This window comes from Oncorhynchus keta, chromosome 23, assembly GCF_023373465.1.
Source record: "Oncorhynchus keta strain PuntledgeMale-10-30-2019 chromosome 23, Oket_V2, whole genome shotgun sequence".
Lineage (NCBI taxonomy): Eukaryota > Metazoa > Chordata > Actinopteri > Salmoniformes > Salmonidae > Oncorhynchus > Oncorhynchus keta.
This window is the reverse complement of record NC_068443.1, coordinates 45560726-45575789: the sequence shown is the minus strand read 5'-3', so window position 1 is coordinate 45575789 and position 15064 is coordinate 45560726. Positions and strand designations below refer to the sequence as shown.

General features: G+C 42.8%; 1 protein-coding gene across 3 annotated transcripts in view; it reads right to left on the bottom strand.

Moving 5' to 3' along the window:
* The window catches only part of LOC118380520 (voltage-gated potassium channel subunit beta-1-like), a 173999-nt gene that overhangs the window by 39152 nt on the left and 119783 nt on the right, over nucleotides 1-15064 (bottom strand). For all 3 annotated transcript variants that reach the window (XM_052477324.1, XM_052477325.1, XM_052477326.1), the window contains one exon: nucleotides 7578-7615. In XM_052477324.1, the coding sequence (XP_052333284.1) occupies nucleotides 7578-7615 (38 nt within the window). The remainder of the gene's footprint in view (nucleotides 1-7577; nucleotides 7616-15064) is intronic.

Sequence of the window (15064 nt, the reverse complement as noted above, 5' to 3'; positions counted from 1 at the left end):
GTGAGACTGTGTGTGTCTGTGTGAGACTGGGAGTGTGTGTGTCTCTGTGTGAGACAGAGTGTGTGTGTCTGTGTGAGAGACAGAGTGTGTGTGTCTGTGTGAGACAGAGTGTGTGTGTCTGTGTGTGAGACTGAGAGTGTGTGTCTCTGTGTGAGACAGAGTGTGTGTCTGTGTGAGACAGAGTGTGTGTCTCTGTGTGAGACAGAGAGTGTGTGTCTCTGTGTGAGACAGAGTGTGTGTCTCTGTGTGAGACAGAGTGTGTGTCTCTGTGTGAGACAGAGTGTGTGTCTCTGTGTGAGACAGAGTGTGTGTGTCTGTGTGTGAGACAGAGTGTGTGTCTCTGTGTGAGACAGAGTGTGTGTCTCTGTGTGAGACAGAGTGTGTGTCTCTGTGTGAGACAGAGTGTATGTGTCTGTGTGTGAGACAGAGTGTGTGTCTCTGTGTGAGACAGAGTGTGTGTCTCTGTGTGAGACAGAGTGTGTGTCTCTGTGTGAGACAGAGTGTATGTGTCTGTGTGTGAGACAGAGTGTGTGTCTCTGTGTGAGACAGAGTGTGTGTCTCTGTGTGAGACAGAGTGTGTGTGTCTGTGTGTGAGTAACCGTCTCCCTATTTGAGTTGTAGAGGACTTTGGAAGCGTTGCCACTAACAGCGTTCCCTAATCCTCCTCGACCCCGCTGAGGATCTGTCCGTCAACTCTCTTAAAATTATCTCTGCGGCTAGAAGTTAGGCAAGGATCCAAACCCTGGTGTGTGCGTGAGAGCGGACGATCCAACGCGTCGGATGAAAGTGGAGAGAGTGATTAAAAATAAATAAAACAGAGGAATGGAACTGGAACACTGGCTGCTCAGAATGGAGCTGTAACACTGGCTGCTCAGAATGGAGCTGGAACACTGGCTGCTCAGAATGGAGCTGGAACACTGGCTGCTCAGAATGGAGCTGGAACACTGGCTGTTCAGAATGGAGCTGTAACACTGGCTGCTCAGAATGGATCTGGAACACTGGCTGCTCAGAATGGAGCTGGAACACTGGCTGCTCAGAATGGAGCTGTTCTGGAACACTGGCTGCTCAGAATGGAGCTGGAACACTGGCTGTTCAGAATGGAGCTGGAACACTGGCTGGCTGCTCAGAATGACTGGGGACAAAAGTGAGCTAATCTCAGAGTGGTTGTAATAGAGCAGGGACAATATACTGTGAAATTAAACTGGAACAGGGAGGAGAGGGAGAGAGGGAGAGGGGAGAGGGAGAGGGAGAGAGGAGAGGGAGAGGAGAGGGAGAGGAGAGGGAGGGAGAGGGAGAGGGAGAAAGAGGGAGAGGGAGAGGTAGAGGGAGAGGTAGAGGGAGAGGGAGGGAGAGGAGAGGGAGGGAGAGAGAGGGAGAAGGAGAAAGAGGAGAGGGAGGGAGAGGGGGAGAGGGAGAGAGGGAGGGAGAGAGAGGGAGAGGGAGGGAGAGGGAGAGGGAGAGGGAGAGGGAGAGAGGGAGAGAGGGAGAGGAGAAAGAGGGAGAGGGAGAGAGGGAGAGGGAGAGAGAGACTAAGAGAGAGGTGAAGAAAGACTTGGGGAGAGATAATGTACTTTTTAAATGTTCCTAAAAGCCACCCAATGTGAAAACTCTCGTCTTCAGCACTAGGTCAATGGGCTTATCTATAAACTGAGATATGACCTTCTCTGGTATAACACAGCAGAGAGAGAGAGAGAGAGAGAGGTTTCACTTTTGTTTATTATCTACTTCACTTGCTAAGGCAACGTTAACATATGTTTCCCATGTCAATTAAACCCTTAAATTGAAATGAATTGTATTGATAGAAAAGAGGAGAGGAAGAGTGTGGTGGAAAGAGTTTCAGAGAGAAGAAGAGGCTAATTGAATGAGAGGGAGAAGAAATCAGAACAGAAACAAGGAGACGTGGGGAGAAAAGGAGAGAGAGAGAGAAAGTCTGAAAGACGAGGTCATGGTTACTCCGACACCATAATCACATTCACTCACTGCAATTTAAAAATCCAATTACTGCTAATCTCTACACTGTCACCACACGGACCTCCCTACCGTCTACTTACTGCAACCCCCAGAGCCAAACACCAGCCCAAAGTCACCGTCAAACCACCACCCAAAAGTGTCACCCTGTTACACAATAGGTGTTGTGTGTGTTCATATTGTCCCCCTGTCACAACCCACCATGAGAAAATACTCCACTATGGTGTAAATAGTATTGACTGTAGTGTTTGTGTGTTATTATCTTTGGCATAGAAGTGGAGGCTTTCTCCTTGAGGAAACCTACTGGAGACTAAAAGAGCACATCTTCCATATCCTGTAAATAAAGCAGGGAGGTACAGTGGCTTGTGAAAGTATTCAGCCCCCTTTGCATTTTTTCCTATTTTGTTGCCTTTACAACCTAGAATTAAAATAGGGGTGGGGGGTTGTATCATTTGATTTACACAACATGTCTACCACTTTGAAGATGCTAAATATGTTTTCTTGTGAAACAAATAAGAAACGAGACAAAAAAAACAGAAAACTTGAGCGTTCATAACTATTCACACCCTCAAAGCCATTTCTTTGTAGATCCACCTTTTGCAGCAATTACAGCTGCAAGTATCTTGGGGTATGTCTCTATAAGCTTGGCACTTCTAGCCACTGGGATTTTTGTCCATACTTCAACGCAATACTGCTCCAGCTCCTTCAAGTTGGATGGGTTCTGCTGGGGTACAGCTTGGATTGAGGTCTGGGCCGTTCCAAGACATTTAAATGTTTCCCCTTAAACCACTCAAGTGTTGCTTTAGCAGTATGCTTAGGGTCATTGTCCTGCTGGAAGGTGAACCTCTGTCACAGTCTCACATCTCTGGAAGACTGAAACAGGTTTCCCTCAATAACTTCCCTGTATTTAGCACCATCCATCATTCCTTCAATTCCTACCAGTTTCCAACCCAGTCCCTGCCCATGAAAAACATGGTGTTCTCGGGGTGATGAGAGGTGTTGGGTTTGCGCCAGACATAATGTTTTCATTGATGGCCAAAAATATACATTTTAGTCTCATCTGACCAGAGTATCTTCTTCTGTATGTTTGGGGAGTCTCCCACATGCCTTTTGGAGAACACCAAACACAAAGCCCAGCTCTGTGGAGTGTACTGCTTAAAGTGGTCCTATGGACAGATACTCCAATCTCCGCTGTGGAGCTTTGCAGCTCCTTCAGGTTTATCTTTGGTCTCTTTGTTGCCTCTCTGATTAATGCCTTCCTTGCCTGGTCCGTGAGTTTTGGTGGGCGGCCCTCTCTTGGCAGGTTTGTTGTGGTGCCATATTCTTTCCATTTTTTAATAATGGATTTAATGGTGCTCCGTGGGATGTTCAAAGTTTTGGATATTTTTTTATAACCCAACCCTGATCTGAACTTCTCCACAACTTTGTCCCTGACCTGTTTAGAGAGCTCCTTGGTCTTCATGGTGTCGCTTGCTTGGTGGTTCTCCTTGCTTAGTGGTGTTGCAGACTCTGGGGCCTTTCAGAACAGGTGTGTATATATAGTGTGACAGATCATGTGACAGGTGGACTTTAACTAATCTCTAACTAATTACGTGACTTCTGAAGGTAATTTGTAGCACCAGATCTTATTTAGGGGCTTCATAGCAAAGGGGGTGAAAACGTACCTGTATACACACACCACTTTGCCATTTCCATTTTTTATTTATTTTTTGAAACAAGCTATTTTTTTCATTTCACTTCACCACTTCACTGGACTAGAGAGCAGAGGGACTGCACCAGAGAGCAGAGGGACTGGACCAGAGAGCAGAGGGAATGGACCAGAGAGCAGAGGGACTGGACCAGAGAGCAGAGGGACTGGACCAGAAAGCGGAGGGACTGGACCAGAGAGCAGAGGGACTGGACCAGAGGGACTGGACCAGAGAGCAGAGGGACTGGACCAGAGGGACTGGACCAGAGAGCAGAGGGACTGGACCAGAGAGCGGAGGGACTGGACCAGAGACCAGAGGGACTGGACCAGAGAGCAGAGGGACTGGACCAGAGGGACTGGACCAGAGAGCAGAGGGACTGGACCAGAGAGCGGAGGGACTGGACCAGAGAGCAGAGGGACTGGACCAGAGGGACTGGACCAGAGAGCAGAGGGACTGGACCAGAGAGCGGAGGACTGGACCAGAGACCAGAGGGACTGGACCAGAGAGCAGAGGGACTGGACCAGAGAGCAGAGGGACTGGACCAGAGAGCAGAGGGACTGGACCAGAGAGCGGAGGGACTGGACCAGAGAGCAGAGGGACTGGACCAGAGGGACTGGACCAGAGAGCAGAGGGACTAGACCAGAGAGCAGAGGGACTGGACTAGAGAGCAGAGGGACTGGACCAGAGAGCAGAGGGACTGGACCAGAGACCAGAGGGACTGGACCAGAGAGCAGAGGGACTGGACCAGAGACCAGAGGGACTGGACCAGAGACCAGGGGGACAGGACCAGAGAGCAGAGGGACTGGACTAGAGGGACTGGACCAGAGGGACTGGACCAGAGAGCAGAGGGACTGGACCAGAGAGCAGAGGGTCTGGACCAGAGACCAGAGGGACTGGACCAGAGAGCAGAGGGACTGGACCAGAGAGCAGAGGGACTGGACTAGAGGGACTGGACCAGAGGGACTGGACCAGAGAGCAGAGGGACTGGACCAGAGAGCAGAGGGTCTGGACCAGAGACCAGAGGGACTAGACCAGAGACCAGAGGGACTGGACCAGAGAGCAGAGGGACTGGACCAGAGAGCAGAGGGTCTGGACCAGAGACCAGAGGGACTGGACCAGAGAGCAGAGGGACTGGACTAGAGGGACTGGACCAGAGACCAGAGGGACTGGACCAGAGGGACTGGACCAGAGAGCAGAGGGACTGGGGAGAGCCAGGAGAGAGGAGAGAGGAGAGCCAGGAGAGAGGAGAGCCAGGAGAGAGGGGAGAGGAGAGCCAGGAGAGAGGGGAGAGGAGAGCCAGGAGAGAGGGGAGAGGAGAGCCAGTAGAGAGGGGAGCCAGGGGAGAGGGGAGCCAGGGGAGAGGAGAGAGGGGAGCCTGGGGAGAGGGGAGAGGAGAGAGGGGATCCTGGGGAGAGGGGAGCCAGGAGAGAGGGGAGCCAGGAGATAGGGGAGCCAGGGGAGAGGGAGCCAGGTGAGATGGGAGAGGAGAGAGGGGATCCTGGAGGAGAGGGGAGCCAGGAGAGAGGAGAGGGAGCCAGGAGATAGGGAGCCAGGGAGAGGGAGGGGAGCCAGGTGAGATGGGAGAGGAGAGCCAGGAGAGGGGGCCATGGGAGAGGAGAGAGGGAGAGCCAGGAGAGAGGACAGGAGAGAGAGGGGAGAGGGGAGCCAGGGAGAGGGAGAGGAGAGCCAGGAGAGGAGGGAGAGGAGAGCCAGGAGAGGGGAGCCAGGGGGAGAGAGGGAGCCAGGAGAGAGGGGAGCCAGAGGGAGCCAGGGAGAGGGAGCCAGGAGAGAGAGGGAGCCAGGAGAGAGGGGAGACAGGGAGAGGGAGACAGGGGAGAGGGCCAGGGGAGCCAGGGGGAGCCAGGGGGAGGGGAGAGGGAGCCAGAAGAGAGGGGAGACAGGGAGAGGGGGCCAGGGAGAGGGGAGCCAGGGGAGAGGGGAGCCAGGAGAGAGGGGAGCCAGGGGAGAGGGGAGCCAGGGGGGGGAGAGGGAGACAGGGGAGAGGGGAGACAGGGGAGAGGGGGCCAGGGAGGGGAGAGGGGAGCCAGGGGAGAGGGGGAGCCAGGGGAGAGGGGAGCCAGGAGAGAGGGGAGACAGGGGAGAGGGGAGTCATGGTGAAGGCAATGAGGTCACAGATTATTTTGCCTAAAAGCAAGCCTGTGTGTGTGTGTGTGTGTGTGTGTGTGTGTGTGTGTGTGTGTGTGTGTGTGTGTGTGTGTGTGTGTGTGTGTGTGTGTGTGTGTGTGTGTGTGTGTGTGTGTGTGTGTGTGTGTGTGTTTGCGAGTTTGTGTGACAGTGGGTCCATGTAACAATACCACACAGGTGGGCATTATTATAAATATTGTCCCGATCAAGAGATCCCAGCAGAGGGCGCTGTGGTGGAAACATCAACATCAAATTAAGACAACAAAAAACACACACACAATACATTATGATGTCATTACCTAAACATATGGCCTATTTAGAACCTACTACTACAAAAAAAATTTAAAATACCATTCCCCATTGAGGCCTGCTGGGGCAAGTAATTAATCCCTATCTCCTCCCCTCCGTGGCGCCTACACCATAACGTTTTAACTCTTTGTTCATGATCATGGCTATGGAGCTCTTATGCTCTCATACCGTTGTCTTAGGTTCACGTTTAGTCTTACCCAAATAATACAAGTTACAGGAACACTTAAAGGAGATATTACAACACATTTCTGTGTTACATGTTTTTCTAACTCAAACCTTTATCCTCTAACCGGAATGAGGATTGATAAGAGAGTTCCCCGTCTGATCATGGCATCACAGTGGACACAGTTGCGACAAAGGGTATATTATATATATATATATTACCATCAGGAATCAAATAATAATACTTTTCTAACTCAAACCTTCATCCTCTCACCAGAATGAGTGAAACCTTGGGTGTCTATTAACCACATGTTTGATCGAACTTGAAACAGGACTGTAGGTGAGGAGAGGGATTCTTTGATGTGATTGCAACAATGCATTGTCCTCAGTTTGCCCGATACGTTTGCCGACTCCGATAAGGCAATTGTCCAATTATTCGTGGTCATTAGCCTCTTGCTTTGAATCATTCACATAAATCGTTGGTAAATCAGTGTCGCAAATACGCCTACTGCGAAGCGATTTTATTTTTTTTTTTAAATGAGGGTGTATGATAACTGCTGAAAGGTATTTATATCCATGTTTTTTTCACTACACACCTACCACACATTACACTGCTGTAGTGCACCATCGAATCCAGGCTGTATCACAACCGGGCCGTGAATGGGGTGAATGGGAGTCCCAACCGGGCCGTGAATGGGGTGAATGGGAGTCCCAACCGGGCCGTGAATGGGGTGAATGGGAGTCCCAACCGGGCCGTGAATGGGGTGAATGGGAGTCCCAACCGGGCCGTGAATGGGGTGAATGGGAGTCCCAACCGGGCCGTGAATGGGGTGAATGGGAGTCCCAACCGGGCCGTGAATGGGGTGAATGGGAGTCCCAACCGGGCCGTGAATGGGGTGAATGGGAGTCCCAACCGGGCCGTGAATGGGGTGAATGGGAGTCCCAACCGGGCCGTGAATGGGGTGAATTGGGGTCCCAACCGGGCCGTGAATGGGGTGAATGGGAGTCCCATAGGTCGGAGGCACAATTGGCCCAGGTTTGGCCGGTGTAGGCCGGCAATGTAAATAAGAATTTGTTCTTAACTGACTTGCCTACTTTAAATAAAGGTTAAATGAAGAAGTTTAAAAAATGTACACTAACTGAACCAAAGAGATTTTACCCAGAGTACACACTGATTCATAGCTAACTTTGTGTCTGCTAAAGTGTCAAGGCGTTGTAGAGCATTAAATACCAGAGGAAAAGACTGTACACATTTCCTCTCTCCATAAAACCAAGTAGAAAAACATTAGTAAACGATCGTCTCACCTCATCTGTGATCTGACTGCCAAACGTCACCCATGTACCTGAAACAGACACAGAGATGCAATTACAAGGTGTAGCATCACATAAGTGTGAAGCTTTGGTGCTTCTATGTGCAGTACTATACATACATATTAATACTATACGATAGTTTACATATCCCCTGTACTATACTATACCATACATATCCCCATACTATACGATACATACATATCAATAGCTATACGATACATACATATCCCCTGTACTATACATACATATTCCCAGTACTATACATATCCCCAGTACTATACTATACATACATATCCCTGTACTATACATATCCCCAGTACTATACTATACATACATATCCCCAATACTATACGATACATACATATCCCTGTACTATACATACATATTACCAGTACTATACATATCCCCAGTACTATACTATACATACATATCCCCTGTACTATACATACATATTCCCAGTACTATACATATCCCCAGTACTATACTATACATACATATCCCCAATACTATACGATACATACATATCCCTGTACTATACATACATATTCCCAGTACTATACATATCCCCAGTACTATACTATACATACATATCCCCTGTACTATACATACATATTCCCAGTACACATATCCCCAGTACTATACTATACATACATATCCCCAATACTATACTATACATACATATCCCCTGTACTATGCATACATTTCCCAGTACTATACTATATATCCCCAGTACTATACTATACATACATATCCCCAATACTATACGATACATACATATCCCCTGTACTATACATACATATTCCCAGTACTATACATATCCCCAGTACTATACTATACATACATATCCCCTGTACTATACATACATATTCCCAGTACTATACATATCCCCAGTACTATACTATACATACATATCCCCAATACTATACGATACATACATATCCCTGTACTATACATACATATTCCCAGTACTATACATATCCCCAGTACTATACTATACATACATATCCCCTGTACTATACATACATATTCCCAGTACTATACTATACATAGATATCCCCAATACTAGACTATACGTACATATCCTCAGTACTATACTATACATACATATCCCCAATACTATACTATACATACATATCCCCTGTACTATACATACATATCCCCAGTACTATACTATACATACATATCCCCAATACTATACTATACATACATATCCCCTGTACTATACATACATATCCCCAGTACTATACTATACATACATATCCCCAATACTATACTATACTATACTATACATACATATCCCCAATACTATACTATACATACATATCCCCTGTACTATACTATACATACATATCCCCAATACTATACTATACATACATATCCCCTGTACTATACATACATATCCCCAATACTATACTATACTATACATACATATCCCCAGTACTATACTATACATACATATCCCCAATACTATACTATACATACATATCCCCAATACTATACTATACATACATATCCCCTGTACTATACATACATATCCCAAGTACTATACTATACATACATATCCCCAGTACTATACTATACGTACATATCCCCAGTACTATACTATACATACATATCCCCAGTACTATACTATACATACATATCCCCAGTACTATACTATACGTACATATCCCCAGTACTATACTATACATACATATCCCCAGTACTATACTATACATACATATCCCAAGTACTATACTATACATACATATCCCCAGTACTATACATACATATCCCCAGTACTATACTATACATACATATCCCCAGTACTATACTATACATACATATCCCCAGTACTATACTATACATACATATCCCCAGTACTATACTATACATACATATCCCCAGTACTATACATACCTATCCCCAGTACTATACATACATATCCCAAGTACTATACTATACTATACATACATATCCCCAGTACTATACTATACATACATATCCCCCGTACTATACTATACATACATATCCCCAGTACTATACTATACATACATATCCCCAGTACTATACTATACATACATATCCCCAATACTATACTATACATACATATCCTCAGTACTATACTATACATACATATCCCCAGTACTATACTATACATACATATCCCCAGTACTATACTATACATACATATCCCCAGTACTATACTATACATACATATCCCCAGTACTATACTATACATACATATCCCCAGTACTATACTATACATACATATCCCCAGTACTATACTATACATACATATCCCCAGTACTATACATACCTATCCCCAGTACTATACTATACATACATATCCCCCATACTATACTATACATACATATCCCCCGTACTATACTATACATACATATCCCCAGTACTATACATACATATCCCCAGTACTATACTATACTATACATACATATCCCCAGTACTATACTATACATACATATCCCCAGTACTATAATATACATACATATCCCCAGTACTATACTATACATACATATCCCCAGTACTATACTATACTATACATATCCCCAGTACTATACATACATATCCCCAGTACTATACTATACATATATATCCCCAGTACTATACTATACATACATATCCCCCGTACTATACTATACATACATATCCCCCATACTATACTATACATACATATCCCCGTACTATACTATACATACATATCCCCAGTACTATACATACATATCCCCAGTACTATACTATACTATACATACATATACCAGTACTATACTATACATACATATCCCCAGTACTATACTATACATACATATCCCCCATACTATACTATACGTACATATCCCCAGTACTATACTATACATACATATCCCCAGTACTATACTATACATACATATCCTCAGTACTATACTATACATACATATCCCCGTACTATACTATACATACATATCCCCAGTACTATACTATACTATACATATCCCCAGTACTATACATACATATCCTCAGTACTATACTATACATACATATCCCCCGTACTATACTATACATACATATCCTCAGTACTATACTATACATACATATCCCCAGTACTATACTATACATACATATCCCCAGTACTATACTATACATACATATCCCCAGTACTATACTATACATACATATCCCCAGTACTATACATACATATCCCCAGTACTATACTATACATACATATCCCCATACTATACTATACGTACATATCCCCAGTACTATACTATACATACATATCCCCAGTACTATACTATACATACATATCCCCAGTACTATACTATACATACATATCCCCAGTACTATACTATACATACATATCCCCAGTACTATACTATACATACATATCCCCAGTACTATACTATACATACATATCCCCAGTACTATACTATACATATCCCCAGTGCTATACTATACATACATATCCCCCGTACTATACTATATGTACATATCCCCAGTACTATACTATACATACATATCCCCAGTACTATACTATACATACATATCCCCAGTACTATACTATACATACATATACCAGTACTATACTATACATACATATCCCCAGTACTATACTATACATACATATCCCCAGTACTATACTATACATACATATCCCAAGTACTATACTATAGGTACATATCCCAAGTACTATACTATACATACATATCCCCGTACTATACTATAGGTACATATCCCCAGTACTATACTATACATACATATCCCCAGTACTATACTATACATACATATCCCCAGTACTATACTATACATACATATCCCCAGTACTATACTATACATACATATCCCCAGTACTATACTATACATACATATCCCCAGTACTATACTATACATACATATCCCCAGTACTATACTATACATACATATCCCCAGTACTATACTATACATACATATCCCCAGTACTATACTATACATACATATCCCCAGTACTATACTATACATATCCCCAGTGCTATACTATACGTACATATCCCCAGTACTATACTATACATACCTATCCCCAGTACTATACTATACATACATATCCCCAGTACTATACTATACTATACTATACTATACTATACGTATGCCCCGTACTATACTATATGTACATATCCCCAGTACTATACTATACTATACATATCCCCAGTACTATACTATACTATACTATACATATCCCCAGTACTATACTATACATACATATCCCCTATACTATACTATACTATACTATACTATACTATACTATACTATACGTATGCCCCGTACTATACTATATGTACATATCCCCAGTACTATACTATACTATACATATCCCCAGTACTATACTATACTATACTATACATATCCCCAGTAATATATGATACATACATATCCCCAGTACTATACTATACATATCCCCAGTGCTATACTATACGTACATATCCCCAGTACTATACTATACATACATATCCCCAGTACTATACTATACATACATATCCCCAGTACTATACTATACATACATATCCCCAGTACTATACATACATATCCCGAGTACTATACTATACATAAATATCCCCAGTACTATACTATACATACATATCCCCCGTACTATACTATAGGTACATATCCCCAGTACTATACTATACATATATATCCCCAGTACTATACTATACATACATATCCCCAGTACTATACTATACATAAATACTATACGTACATATCCCCAGTACTATACTATACTATACATATCCCCAGTACTATACTATACATACATATCCCCAGTACTATACTATACATACATATCCCCAGTACTATACTATACATATCCCCAGTGCTATACTATACGTACATATCCCCCGTACTATACTATATGTACATATCCCCAGTACTATACTATACATACATATCCCCAGTACTATACTATACATACATATCCCCAGTACTATACTATACATACATATCCCCAGTACTATACTATACATACATATCCCCAGTACTATACTATACATACATATCCCCAGTACTATACTATACATACATATCCCCAGTACTATACTATACATACATATCCCCAGTACTATACTATACATACATATCCCCAGTACTATACTATACATACATATCCCCAGTACTATACTATACTATACTATACTATACGTATGCCCCGTACTATACTATATGTACATATCCCCAGTACTATACTATACTATACATATCCCCAGTACTATACTATACTATACTATACTATACATATCCCCAGTGCTATATATACATACATATCCCCAGTACTATACTATACTATACTATACTATACTATACATATCCCCAGTACTATACTATACATACATATCCCCAGTACTATACTATACTATACTATACTATACTATACATACATATCCCCAGTACTATACTATACTATACTATACATATCCCCAGTGCTATACTATACATACATATCCCCTATACTATACTATACTATACTATACTATACTATACTATACTATACTATACATATCCCCAGTACTATACTATACATACATATCCCCAGTACTATACTATACATATCCCCAGTGCTATACTATACGTACATATCCCCAGTACTATACTATACATACCTATCCCCAGTACTATACTATACATACATATCCCCAGTACTATACTATACTATACTATACTATACGTATGCCCCGTACTATACTATACGTACATATCCCCAGTACTATACTATACTATACTATACTATACATATCCCCAGTACTATACTATATGTACATATCCCCAGTACTATACTATACTATACATATCCCCAGTACTATACTATACTATACTATACATATCCCCAGTAATATATGATACATACATATCCCCAGTACTATACTATACATATCCCCAGTGCTATACTATACGTACATATCCCCAGTACTATACTATACATACATATCCCCAGTACTATACTATACATACATATCCCCAGTACTATACTATACATACATATCCCCAGTACTATACTATACATATCCCCAGTGCTATACTATACGTACATATCCCCAGTACTATACTATACATACATATCCCCAGTACTATACTATACATACATATCCCCAGTACTATACTATACATACATATCCCCAGTACTATACATACATATCCCGAGTACTATACTATACATAAATATCCCCAGTACTATACATACGTACATATCCCCAATACTATACTATACATACATATCCCCAGTACTATACTATACATACATATCCCCAGTACTATACTATACATAAATATCCCCAGTACTATACGTACATATCCCCCGTACTATACTATACATACATATCCCCGTACTATACTATACATATCCCCAGTACTATACTATATGTACATATCCCCAGTACTATACTATACGTACATATCCCCAGTACTATACTATACGTACATATCCCCAGTACTATACTATACGTACATATCCCCAGTACTATACTATACATACATATCCCCAGTACTATACTATACGTACATATCATCCGTACTATACTATACGTACTTCACTTGATCAGGAGCTCACCGAAACTGAGTACCAGAAACCTCACATTTTCTTCTGCTTGAGTTCGGCACCTCCTATAGAATGTTAGATTGAGGTGTTCCTTGTACATAAATATAAACAGTACTGGCACCCAAAGAGAGTTCCGGTACTTGTTTCAGTCCAGGTCAAGCACTGCATATGCCAGTTTTAGAATGTCAGTCATTGTGCTAACAGTTACTAAACATGTGTAACGGCTGAGACTGGGATGTCGGTAGGAGTAATTCCTACAGGCCTAATCCATGAGACAACAGTGATGAGCACCAGCAGACAGCAGACAGCAGACATCAGCTGCCGGCACTTCAGTATACGAGACAAATCTGTCCTGTCAGGAGAACAGCAGCATGTGGACAGAGCAGTGGCGGTTCCTCAGAGGAGGAAGGGGAGGACCATCCTCCTCAGTGAATTACATTTTTTTTTTTAAATAGTGAAACATAAAAAAGTTAGCATTTAAAAAAAACTAGACACAATATATTCACGTCACCAAATAATTGATTATTAAAACAAAATGTTTTGCAATTAATGTCCACAGTAGCCTCAACAGCACTCTGTAGTGTAACACCATGGTGTAGCATTTCGGAGGACAGCTAGCGTCCGTCCTCCTCTGGGTACATTGACTTCAATACAAAACCTAGGAGGCTCATGATTCTCACCTCCTTCCAAAGACTTACACAGTAATTATGAGAACTTCTGGAGAACGTCCTTCAACCTATCAGAGCTCTTGCAGCATGAACGAACATGTTGTCCACCCAATCAAAGGATCAGATAATGAATCTAGTACTGAAAGCGTAAACTATAGCTAGCTAGCAATGCAGTGAATAAAATGTAGTCGGTATTTGACTCAAAGAGAGAGAGAAAGACACTAATTAATGAAGTAGAAGCAAGAAAGAGAGATCATTGTATTTTCTTCCCGTTC